At 36.6% G+C, this 14,079-nt stretch overlaps 1 protein-coding gene across 1 annotated transcript in view; it reads left to right on the top strand.

Moving 5' to 3' along the window:
• The window catches only part of LOC107676058 (partitioning defective 3 homolog B-like), a 187,479-nt gene that overhangs the window by 127,908 nt on the left and 45,492 nt on the right, over nt 1-14,079 (top strand). Inside the window, exon 17 of the mRNA XM_016470580.1 lies at nt 1,068-1,251. Coding sequence (XP_016326066.1) covers nt 1,068-1,251 — 184 coding nt within the window. The remainder of the gene's footprint in view (nt 1-1,067; nt 1,252-14,079) is intronic.

Genomic DNA, 14,079 nt, shown 5'->3' on the forward strand with positions numbered 1-14,079 from the left:
ATATATGTATATATATATATATATATATATATATATATAGGCCTATCATTTTGAAACACAAATAATAAATGAGGCTCAATCATCTATTAACAAACATGCGTGTTTATTAGTGGTTAAACGGATCGTAGTTGATCCGTACGGACCAAGCCCCACGGTTCGGCACGCATGTGATCCGCGGATTGATTGCAAAATTTAACCATAATAGAGTATACGTTTATTATTTGTTCGTATTTACACAAGCAAGCGAATTTTAAACAATTCCAGAGAGAAAAGGCGAAAGGAAACTCGATTCGTTACTTGCGCGCTGTTCTCTACGCGCACAGCCGCACACACATGAAGCGCGCACACGCGTTTCAGACGGCGCGCGAACACCGAATTGAATCCTCCTCTTAATCCTCTGAACAGACACATACACATAAAATTATGACAAAATACCCATCTCGACAATCATTCAGGTAAACGCAGTCAGTTATGTCTCAAGTGAAAACAGCTGAGAAAGAAATCAAATGTGATGTGTATTATTATATCGGATCTATGCATCAGGTCTTAAAGGGACATCGGCCTATAAATACTGCTGCTGTCATTAATGATCATCAAACAACAAAACAGCTATGATAAAAATCTATATTTAAGTTATACAGTGAACACTATGCAGGGTAGTAGTATTTGCTGTGGTATCAAAGAAGTACTTCGCTTTAAGTAATAAATAGAAAGTGAGTTAAATTGAAATATTTTTCTTTTCTTGCTGATCCGAAAAATGATCCGATCTGTGGGTCAAAAACCGTAATGTGATCCGAACCGTGAGATTTGTGATCCATTGAACCACTAGCGATTAGATTAATCTTAATTTTGAATTTTCTAACATTATTAAAAAATGTTTGTGATATTTTATTTTTTTTCTCCAATGCATATGAATTCCAATCTGTATTTGATTTAGAGGTAAAATGCCAAAAAGATTGTCTTTATCGTTTAACGACCAGCAAGAGTCTGGCTCATGGATTGTTGTTTGATTCCTCATGATTAGATCTCATTAGGTGTTTGCTCATGTCTCTGTTCTTCACCAACAGATGACTCTGAGGAAGACTCCGGAAGAGACACGCCTGCCAGCAGCTCCTCTCGACAGGAAGTAGATGATGACAAGAAGGTAAAGAAAAAGAAAACCAAAAAGAAGAAAGAGAAAAAGAGCAAAAAGAAGGACGAGCCTGAAGACCCTGAGAAAAAGACAAAGAAAAAAGGATTTGGATTGTTGAGGTATGAGTCTAAAAAGAGCTAGAAATTCACACACATCACAGTTTCACTCAAGCATACATGTATAAAATGAAATCTTCACAATGATTTGTGCCAAATGATTAGCAAATGATTGAAAAATGGATGCTGTTTTGCAGCTCTTAAAGGAAACGTACTGAAAACTTATTTAATCCTAATGGTCCAAATGAAGTTAGAAAACATGTAGAATTAATTTTGTGCTGATCTATTGATAGATAGGGGGTGACTGGTGGTACTGCATAGGGGCCCCCTGATGCAGCTGCACATGGAGACCTTCCTATAATTACAGCACCATGGTAATTGAGGACAAGAAAAGTGAACTAACTATATGCTGTCTTTGTGTGATTTTATAAATATAGGCAAAGACAGATAAGATGACAGACATACTGTCATATCCATGCCTTTAATTGAGATAGACAGGCTTGTGTTTGATGGTTTTATATTTGGGCTTCATGCATAATCTTTTCCTCTCTTGGCGGACATTAGAACTCTTTTCATACGCGATGAAAGATGATTGAATGACAGTGCATGTGCCTCTGAATTATAAAATAGACCTCCTATGTCTCCTCTGTGAGGGCCGACCCCTGTTTTTCCAGCTCTGACTATCAATTGATCAGTAGAACCTTGTATTTGCATGGAAACCTTCATTTTGATTAGTTTTTTTGGGATTTTATCTTTGTTCGCTTGGGGACGTTTCACCATTTTTGTCACTGCTAGCTTACAAAGTCAACGAGAAATTGTATCCACACACCATTTGACTTCCATCATGATGTATTTCTGACTGAAATAGGATGTTCAACAAGAAAAAGTGTTGATTGTATCCGTCGATAAGCGGTTGGATCGTGTAAAATTGGTTACAAGTACAAGAATGGAGGTTTTTGATGGCTGTATGTATTATGCATTCAGTCTCAATATAAATCTTATATTCTAACAATCTAAACAATCAGATGTAGCATTTTCACCAAGTGGATGTAAAAGGCCATACATTTCTGTAGACTTACATTGATAATATTAACATCAACATTAGACCTTTAGCAGATTTCAATGCTAGCTTGCAAAGTCTACAAGAAATTGTATCAGCAAGCCATTTGACTTCCATAATGACATATTTCTGAGTGAAATAAGATGTTAAACTAGAAAAAGTGTAGATCTTATCCACCGGTAATTGACTGGATCGTGTAAAATGAGAGACAAGTACAAGAATGGATGGCTGTCAAGGACTTAAATATGCTACTGTTTAGTGCTGGGCGGTATACCGGTTCATACCGAATACCGGTGTTTATTTTTGTTATGATATGAATTTTTAAAATACCGCAATACCGGTGTATGTCGCTTAAACAACGTTCGGAACACGACACTTAAATTTTTGGTCATACTGCCCAGCACTACTACTGTTTTCCTTTGTTTCATACTATTTTCACCATTTACTGTGCACACTTCTTGCTACAGTGTAAAATCATCCTTTTGTGACCGATGCTTTTCACGCTGAGGTCAAAGCGCTGCGACAGTTGTGTTGAGAAACGCATTGAAACCCTGATGCGAGTCATGTGAAAGGATCTTACAGTTCCTCTCTCTTTAACTCCGATGAAATTCCCAGAAATTCAAACTCGTGGCCAAATATCAGTCAGCCGAACAGCTTGGACGTATTCATTGAGGGTTTTTGCCAGACAACTCGTATCACATCTCTGCTTTCCAATCTGCTTCCTTATTGAATTTGAAAAATGACTTAATTAGCCATTGTGTTATGGTGCAATTTAATCTAATTGTAAAGTCTTCACGGGTGCTTTTCATCATCTGAAAAAAAGAAAAAGGCAAATTATAAACATGTGAGAGCGTGATTCATGGTTCGTTTTTCAGCTTTGTAGCAGAACAAACTGGTGATTTTCATTTCTTCCCTTTTAGGGGTGAAAATGTTGTGTTTATCGTGTGACAGAGTGTGGTTTTGAAGACAGATGTGCTGTTTGTATGGGCCGCAGTTACAGATGCTTTCAACATGACAACAATAGAGCATCAGATTTTTGGAGCTTCGTGTTTTGGTTGCCTGCCGTGATATCTTTCGATTCACTTGTCTTTCAGTATTTTTACAATTCGAGGTATTTCACTGCATAAGCAAAGTGTCAGTGAAACAAAGATTAAAGCTGTCTATATTATTTGAGTTTCTGTTAGGGATAAGTATGTAATAATGGAGCTTTTCAATCTAAACTATCAGATATAAATTTTTCATCCAGCAGGTGGAAAATAGGCCAGAAATTTTCATTAACTTTACATTTTTAATAATTCATTAACATTGACAATACTAGTATTTCACAAGTGACAAGGTCTTTTAAAAGTTTTTTTTTTACATTAATTTTATTAAAATATTTTTACTTTTATAAACACATTATTTGAAATATACTAAATAGCATTATAAATTTATTAAAAATATTTATTTCTAATATATATATATATAATCTATAAAATATATAAGTTTGTGTATACACACACACACACACACACACACACACATATTATAAATAAAATAATATATATCAGCCCTACATTACATCTGTTATATTACATAGAATAGTACATTTTATATTTTATTATATATTCTTTTTTTTGGTAAATTTTACATTACATGTACTTAAAAATATACCTATACTTGTGTACTTAAATTTGTTTTTTTTTAATTAAAAAAAAAGTTGCTATCTTTTTATGCTATTGGATGTGTTTAGTGTGATTTTTAACTACATATTTTAGCTGAAAGTCACATAAAAGCCTGCACTACAGAATTCATCCTTTTAAACATGTTAATTCCTCTGCAAGCAATCATCAGATAAATAAAACCCTCACATATGGTTATTTTGACACTGAACACACAACATTCTGACACCATTCTCATGGTGTGTCATACTAACCCACACTCCGCTCTGATATAAAACACGCACGACTGCTGCTTTCCGATCTGTCCACCTCAATTCCATGTAACTTTCCAAATGTGAACCAACAAATCCAATGCGGCACCAAGCCAATTAGCACGCCTGTACTTTCTCTACCCAGAATGCATCATACAAGAGTCGTGTTGCACATCAAGATTACACACCACCACTCATCTTGCATTCCTAAGCCAGCAGCAGTTAGACACATACTAGTATAACTATAAACACGCTCATAGTGTTTGTTTATGAATGAGCAGATGGCTTTGACAGTAATCTGAAATGGAGATGATTCTTTAATTTACTTAAATTTAGCATTTGGCTCTGTTTAATCCCCGGACGATTTTAAAGAAAGTCATCTCCTCTCCTGCTGCGTCTTGACATGTTTTGAATGTTGTTGAGTTTGTGGTGCTCTTACAGTTTTGTGTTATTGAAGTTATTAAAGTTGTAGCTTTTTTGCAAAAGTTGTACATTTATGAATTATTTAAATTGCAATTGGTTTGCTTTCGGTTCTTTCAAAGATCATTTGGGTTTGTGATTGTGTATAGTAATGGCAGCCATGTTGAATAGCATGTGCCATGCACAGTCTTTTATGACTCCATTGAGAAACATTCAACCGTTGCTTCAATTACAGTGACTTAGAGTTACACAGCCCATAAAACAGCTAATACTTACTGCCTTCTGAAAACAAGCATTAGCGACTGACAATCGAACCTAGAAATGTCTTTACATTTCTAAAGTGCTGTAATACTTTAACATAAACATTAGATTTGACATTTCCTGGAGGAAGTTTTAGTGGTATTTGCTTGTGTAAAACTAACTGTCATGAGGTCGGATTTGGCCTAAAAACATTCTACATTTTCCACTATTTGCTAAGGCAGTGCAACTAAGGCGGGCCTGTTCAATTAGCTTAATTTGAGGGCCGGATTATCGAATTGAAAATTTTAAGGGGGCCAAGGGGGTGGGGGGAGCCTCTTTCTGGGGGAGCCTATAAAATTAAAAATTATATTGAAATGCATATTCAGCAGTAAAATAAACTAATATTACCAGCAGTAACTTCTGTAAAAGAATAAATATAGTGCTGTAGCGTCTGGACCAATCAAAAACACAATTTTTCATTTGATTTAACAAATCAGTTATTCATTAGATTAACAAGTCGTCACAGACCCCTCACCCAATAGACTGGGCGCCAGGATGTCTGCGAATGACCACAATGCAGTGTGAAGTAATTTGAACTTAACCTAATCCCTGGTTTCTGAGTTCTCACTTTCTTTTCCTTCTTTTTCTATGTTCCCCTATCTTCAATTCGTCTCAGCGAATTTAACTATCTTAGATGTATCCTTCCTGAATGCTATTGCTCAGTTACTAGTTAAATTAATTATTCATATTTCCCCATGAGCTGATTCGCTACAGTGCTCTCAATTGATTAAAAAAAAACAAATTAATCACACATTTTTCTGAAATTAATTGCGATTAATTGCATATTAATATATTAATATTGTCATCATTTCATATTGAACTTCCAAATTAATGTAGAAACAACATAAAGATGGTATATTTTAAATATGTGTTTAATGGCATCTTTTTACTAAGTAGTCTATTGTTAATGAAGACCAGTATCATTGATATCAATAATGTTACTGATGTCTCTATTAAATGCATTCTCCCTCAATTTTAGCCTTTAATTATAGCCATTGAACATTACAGTATAATTGAAATCCGTTATTTGCAACATTTAATAGGCTCTAAAAAATATAACAACTTTTAATTTGTGAACTTAAAACAATCTTCACATAAACCATACATTGTATATGCACAAACTATATAGATTAATCTTTATTCAAGCTACAAAAGTTAATGAGCGAGCAGAGCAGTGAGTGATTTCTCTTTTTCTTTTGTTCTGTGATTTCCATCAATGACAGACTTCAGCAGGTTTCACTTTAAAACCTGACGCACATCAGACACACGTCCGGTTTTCTCCCAACTCTTTACAGACTTTATAACTATTTTAAGACCATGTTTACAGAGTCACCGGCCAGTGTTTTATATAAAAACACTGTGCATGTTTTTGTCCATTGAAACGCTATTGGCGCGTTGTCTGAAGTGGCTCAGCGTATAAGTACAGCCGAACACACAGACTTTCAAACTATACTCAATATGACAATCATCTTCGTCAAGTGTCTGCACTATTTCTCACCGGACGTTATGACTGAAAACACTGTCTTTATACTCGTTGAAACTAGAGTTGTGGATATCTCATAACCGCCTCACACAAGCGCTTGTCAACACTGCTGTCTATTGATGTTGCGGTCTCCTGTAGATTGTTGTTGTTGTGTCTCTTGCTTTTCTTTTTCAGCTGTGAAACAACGGCCCGGGCCAGTGTTGCCACCTTGTGGACAAACTAATTAGTGCAAAAACAGTTTAAGGGGCCGTTCACATATCGCGTCTTTTGCGCGTTCAAGTTCGTTATTTCAAATGTAGACACACAGCAGGCGCGCTCATAATGGAAGCGACGTGGTCGTTGCGACGCACTCATTTTTTCCAGGCGCGTCCGCGCCGCATCGAGATAAAAACATTTCAACTTTTCAGAATGCCGCAAGCGCACCGCGGGTCATGTGACAAGAACCAACTCCGAACGCTTTGGAAAAAAGCAGAAAGCGGTGCGCCTAGAGTTTTCCACGCGTTTTTAGGCGCGACATGTGAACGGCCCCTAAGGCATATGTGCGACCCGCGCATACTCTTCCCTCGGGCCAGATGAAGACGATTGGCGGGCCGGATTGGGCCTATGGGCCGCCAATTGAATAGCCCTAAACTAAGGTGGCCTGCAAGATTTTTTTATTTTTTAATTTCATTGCCTGCCATATAAAAATCATGAGTCTGATTTTTGTTGTCACAAGTAGCAGCGGAAACTGTTTTGATTACAGAAATACATCAATGGGTTAATTTGATTTTAAAGGTGAAGTATGCAGTTTCTGCGCTACAGGTAGTGATGGGAATTCCGATTCTTTTGGTGAACTGGTTCTTTCAGACAGTTTGTTTCAATGAAGTTGTTCAAATAACTGATTCACCAGTTTGTTTAGATAATCACACAGTGACATCACGTACAGTATACACAATTTTAATATTAAAGCACCCAATAATGATATGTATAAAGCATATAAAGTGAATAAACTTAATCAACTTTTTTACATACAGTGGGTATAGAAAAGAATCACCCCCTTTAAAATAATCACATTTTGTTGCTTTGCAGCCTAAAATGAAGATGGACACAGTTTATGTTTTATCCAGCTGTATTTACTCAGTGCAACTTATAACATCAGAGTGAAAGATATAACTCTTAACATGTCAGAAAAAAATTAAAAACAATCACTGAGTTGGAAAAAGGATCACCCCATTGTGTCAGTATTTTGTAGAACCACGTTTTACTTTAATTACAGCCTTTAGTCTGTTGGGATATGTCTCTACTAACTTTGCACATCTAGGCTTTGCAATATTTGCCCACTCTTCTTCTTCAGAACTGTTCAAGTTCAGATAAATTTGATGGTGACCGTTTGTGAACTGCAGTCTTCCACAGATTTTCACTGGGGTTTAAGTCTAGGCTCTGACTAGGCCATGCAAGGACATTCACCTTTTTATCCTTTAACCACTTTGTGTCAGTTTTGCTGTGTGCTTAGGGTCATTGTCATGTTGGAAGGAAAACCTTCTTCCCATTTACAACTTTCTGGTAGAGGGCAGCAGATTTTCCTCAAGAATTTGAAAGTATTTTGCCCCATCTATTTTTCCTTCTATCCTGACAAGAGCTCCAGTCCCTGCTGCAGAGAAACACCCCATATAAGGATATCACCACCTCCATGCTTTACTGTAGGAATGGTGTTATTTGGATGGTGAGCTGTATTGGATTTCCGCCAGACATATTGTTTGGTGTTGAGGCCAAATAATTCAATTTTAGTCTCATCTGCCTTAGCCTCTTCAAGAATCGTCTTAATGGAGAATTTGTGATATTGTTGTCACATGCACACAATGACCACTCTTTGTCATAAATTCCTGCAGCTGCTTCAGAGTTGCTGTAGGCCTCTTGATATCTTCTATGACCAGTTTCCTCCCAGCTCTTTCATCCAGTTTGGAGCGACGTCCTGATCCAGATACCTTCCACTTCTTAATAATAGAGTCCACTGTTCTTCTAGGCATTGATAAAGCCTTTGACATTTTTTTTTTGTATCCATCTCCTGACTTGTGCCTGTCCACAACTTTATCCCGGAGATCTTTTGACAGTGCCTTGCCACCCATAGTTAATTGTTTGCTTCAGTTGCACTACCAAGGACTGAAATGCTCCATGAAAGCTCTTTTCATGCTGAGCTAATCAAAATGACCACAGCTGATCACAGTTGAAAGTCAAATGGCTTTCTGTGCTATTGAGAAGGTGATTTGCTACACCTAATTGAGTTTACAAGTCATTTTTAGGAGGGGGTAATCATTAGTTTTCCGAGGACATGTCCAAACTGTTTCTTCAGCTCAGTGTACCGGTGACTTGAGAACTGTTGTAACCATTAACCAGCTCTTGACTCAAGAGCCGTTATCAGTGTGCTACTATTTTTTATTTGTTATATTTTATGCTTTTCATCAAAAGACCCCTTTATATAACCTACGGCAGATAGTTCTTAGCATGTTGGACACATCTGTACGGTTCTCAGTTCAGTGAACTGGATCGCTGAATGAGTTGGCAAAAACCAGCATCATATGATCATATACGTTGGTATATTGGCTCATTTTGAGTTGGAGTGACTTTTATGTGATTTTTGATTGAGTAACTTGTAGATGTGTGCTGCTCGAGCCGCAGTCTGTTTCAGATGGTTCAGTCTGATTTGGTTCATCAAGTTCACTAAAAATAACCACTTCAAAAGAATGATTCGTTCACGAAATGAACATTATTAGCTGCTAGTGTTACCTAGTGGAATTACAAAAACATAGCATATTTATAAAACAACCTTTGGAAACGGCTTTTACAATCATAATGCCCTTTCATGCATTGCGATATCTCAATATTTTATCTGGGGGCTTGACAGTAAAGTGCTAACAAACTGAAGTTTTGTTTACCTGACGAGAAGAAACAAGTTCAGCATTTCAATTGAAGCCCAAATATTCCATGAAAATTCTCCATCTTGTAAAGGCACTGCCAATCTTTACTTATGTTTTAGCTTGTTGTCTGTCTCTGCATATTTTGGCAATTCTTCTAATTTTGGCTTGCTCTTCTGTAACCAAATCTGAATTTCTTTCCCCATGTAACATGTTAGCCATGGTCTCTCAATGGCTGAACACTCTCTGGCTCAGCCTGCTACAGCAGCCATGCCCCAAACTATCGCGGTTGGTTGAGCTGGAATGATTGACAGTTCTGAGCAGACTGCTCTAAATGTTTTGATGGTGCCTGGGAGGCTCAATGTTTACACTTAAATAAACCCATGAATGGCGTACTTACTGTAGTCAATGAACAATAAACTGGGTTAAGAGAATGTATTTTGATATAAAAACAAATCTTACAAACTTCACCTTTAAAAGCCGATTTACAACTAATTATGTGTGGGGAAAGTAGATAAGGGTAGCTAATGTTTTAACTGTCTTAGCACACACATAAACACAATATGCTTTCTCACACACACACACACACACACACACACACACACACACAAACAAAGAGCACGGTTATGACATTTGGTGCACATATAATCATACAATGACGTTTATAATGGATTCCATATCTGTTTATTGACGTTTTGAATTATAACTTATATTTAGCGTGGCACACATGCTTCAGCGGGGTGCGGGATGGACACATCACGTTTTATTTCCCGTCTGAGTGGGAACATATGAAGCTGTTAACACAATCGCTCAGTGCAGCCCGTGAGAGGCTAATTACTGAAATCTGTTTCTAAAATTGAACCCCATTCTGCAGTGATTTCCTCATTTATTCATGCCGATGTGTTCTGTCAGTCAGGTGTTGTGGACTAAAAACACATATTCACATATCAGCAGAGAAGGCACAGAGACTTATGAATATTAATGAGCGTTTGCATACTTAATCACTCGTGGCAGGCCCTCCTTTCCATGTTTGTTTGTGAGGGTTCATTTGTAGGTTAATCTGTGCTTTCAAACTTCACGAGTCTCGACGCGGTGCGCATCTCTTTTGAACGTAGCGAAACGCTTAAGCTAAATTATCTACGAGAGGTATTAAATCTTAGACATTTAATGATATGCCTATGTGTGTTTTGACAACTCAAGATGGCACTTAAAGCTGAAACTCAAGTCACTTTATATAAACAAAACTTTTGTAAAATGATGACAAACATTCTGCTTATATTTGGGTTTATAAGATGGGGACCAGGTGCTCTCAAGCTCCAAAAAGGACAAGCTTGCATGAGAAAAGCATCCTAAAATTAGTCCATATGACTTATTCAATGTGTTCCAAGTCTTCTGAACTTACACTGTAGCTCTCTGTGACAGACAGACTGTATTTAAAATAGTTATTCATTCATTATTTTGCCCTGAAAATCTTGGTTGACAGTGGTCACCATTCACTTCCATTGTATGGAAATGAGCAACTTGATGATTTAGCTATAAATATGTACTTTTGAGTTCCATATATATTATATTATATTATATTATATTGTCGTGTAGCATAGTACACATTTAGTTGAAAAAAATCGTATTTTTTGTCCATTTAAACTAATAATAATTATAATTGCAATTTCATTATAATTGCATAATTGCAATATTGGATTTTTGTCTATTTTCATGGACACATGATTGTAGACATTTAGCTAAAAATAAATAAATAGAGTTGCAATTTGAGTGTTTTAAATATTTTAAAGGGTGCATTATTGTAGACATTTGGCTATGAATATATACATGTGTAATATTATATTATAATAAAATATATTAGATTAGATTAGAGAATAATAAAAGTGCACTACTAATATAGTTGTGTAGTTTCATCAACAAATCATGTTTTGTGACATTACACTCATATTACTGTATGTGCACGTTCATTTGTGTGTTAGACAGACAGTGAGAGTGTCGGTTTAAGTGTGCACTGTTGTATTGAGTCTGTCAAGGTTTAGTCTGGAAACCACAAGCAGTATCCCATGACACTTGTTCCTCATCTTCCATCTCCAGCATGCGTTCATTGTGAATGGCGTTATGAGACAGCTGTGTGATTGATGGACTTCTCTCCAGCAGGCCCGGGCTCAGGGAATGCTGCTCTGACGGTAAAGGTTAACAGCCTCTTTCCCATCAGAGACACGCCTGGCCTGGAAGTGGTCAAATCACATTAACGTTTACTTTCACGCCTTTTTAATATTAGCAAGTGCTAAAAAAAAAAACGGCTTATGGAGATTCAACATGCTCAAATATAGAGGACCAGCATGGGTGGCAGATTAAACTTTTTGGTCTTTTTTCATGGGTGAAATATTATAGCAAGTTTTACAACCATACCATGTGAAAATCTGAAGTCTAATCACCTCTAAACCTATTTTGAGATTGTTACAGATACAGATATTGGCTCCGCTGCGCACCCTTTATAAAAACTATAGCAGTATCGCACGGATGCTCAAATAACACAGTATATAAGTGACCAGAGTTGAACACTGCTAGTTAGAGGTTTGTTTAAATCCCTTAATTGAATTGATTTGTGTTTATTTGGTATTTTGGTTGTGTATGATATTCTTAATAATAAATCAGAAATCACTTACAGTTTTTCTTCAGATATAATTTTTTCTCGCCATGGGTGGAAATAAATTTGTTCGGATGGATATCATATGGTGAGAGGTCCATGAACATCATCTATCTGAATATTAGATACATTAATATTAGAGATGTTGCTCCAGTCTGGTGGGAAGTGACAGATGCGTGCTGTCAAATCAAAGTGTCATTCTTACAGAAAATCGCCGGCTGTTTTGATTGATGTACGCTTTATGGAAGACGCCATCTGCAGCTTGGACACATGCCAGTCAAAACTGTAACAAGACTTTACAGTTTGGTCAACTGTGTAAAACATAACACGCATATGATTTTAAACATTTAAAGCCAGAAAACATTTAAAGCAAGATTCATGTCACAAAATGTGCTTATCACCTACTTACACTGGTGAAAAAAATATTTAACAACTTCATCAGAAGTGCAGTGTCTGAACATATTGGTTTTCTGTACTAGTCTGCAATTTTGTGAGTCTCTTTGGTGATAATAAGAAAGAATGTGATTCATTCATCCAATCAGAGTCAAATTTTGGTTTATAAAGTGGAATAGACTGCTCTTTTCATTGAACATCTTAAACATTTTTTTAACTGTTACTCCATTTGATGCAAGTAACACTACACTTTTATACGTGTCGATATTTGAGGACATTAAAATTTATTTTTAATATTAAACTCAGTGTCAAATGTTCAAGTATTGATGAACTGCTAATAAGGGAGGTTTCAGTGATGAAAGTCACAAAAACAACTGTAGTATTTAGTTTTAGTAGGTATATAGTTTTACCACAGTCATTTTGTGTTGCCAGATTGGCTGGATGTTGTGAAGACTTGCAATTAGATTGTGACTGTAATCATGGTTCAGTAGTCTAGTCAATGTTTTCTGACTTACATTTTCAGTTTATCTACTAGCTTTGTTCATTTTGAATTCTGGTACTGCTAATGATGCAAGAGTATTTGAAATATAGCTTTGCTTAACCATTTAGTTTTTCACTGGTTTGGAATTAGCATAATAATCCCCTTTTACTGTGTTTTTGAGGCTAATTATAGTTACTGTATTTAATCTGTCAAACCTCTCTCTTATTTCATTGTAATTTATTTATTGTTATTTTTTCCTTCATTTCTCCTTGTTCAAATCTCTTGTACCCTCAGCTGCACTCTGTTTAGCCTTGTTAATCACCTAAATGTCAAGTAATGAAGTCATGTATAAACATGCCTTTTCTCATGCTGGTATATCCACATTGAAATAAGGCAGGGGCGGACTGCGGTACATACTGAGATTACCACGATACGATCGTGGGTGGTGTATCGTGGTTTTTCATTTTGTTTGACTATCGTTACAGCCCAAATATATACAGTATATACATATAGGCAGACCAAGCTCACTGTTTGTGATGTGCAAAATATTGGAAGAAAATTATATAAATATTGAATTGGGGGTGGTGGGTTATACAGTGGTGTGAAAAAGTGTTGGCCCCCTTCCTGATTTCTTTTTTTTTTTTCAAGTTTGTCACACTTTAATGTTTCAGATCATCAAACAAATTTAAATATTAGTAAAAGATAAAACAAGTGAACACAACATGCAGTTTTTAAATGAAGGTTTTTATTATTAAGGGAAAACAAAATCCAAAACTACATGGCCCTGTGTGAAAAAGTGTTTGCCCCCTAAACCTAATAACTGGTTGGGCCACCCTTAGCAGCAACAACTGCAATCAAGCGTTTACGATAACTTGCAATGAGTCTGTTACAGCGCTGTGGAGGAATTTTGGTCCACTCATCTATGCAGAATTGTTGTAATTCAGCCACATTGGAGGGTTTTCGAGCATGAACCGCCTTTTTAAGGTCATGCCACAGCATCTCAATAGGATTCAGGTCAGGACTTTGACTAGGCCACTCCAAAGTCTTCATTTTGTTTTCTTCAGCCATTCAGAGGTGGACTGGCTGGGGTTTTTTGGATCATTGTCCTGCTGCAGAACCCAAGTTCACTTCAGCTTGAGGTCACGAACAGATGACCGGACATTCTCCTTCAGGATTTTTGGTAAACAGCAGAATTCATGGTTCCATTTATCACAGCAAGTCTTCCAGGTCCTGAAGCAGCAAAACAGCCCCAGACCATCACACTACCACCACCATATTTTACTGTTGGTATGATGTTCTTT

The sequence above is a fragment of the Sinocyclocheilus anshuiensis genome, unplaced genomic scaffold (assembly GCF_001515605.1).
Source record: "Sinocyclocheilus anshuiensis isolate Anshui unplaced genomic scaffold, SAMN03320099.WGS_v1.1 scaffold1744, whole genome shotgun sequence".
Lineage (NCBI taxonomy): Eukaryota > Metazoa > Chordata > Actinopteri > Cypriniformes > Cyprinidae > Sinocyclocheilus > Sinocyclocheilus anshuiensis.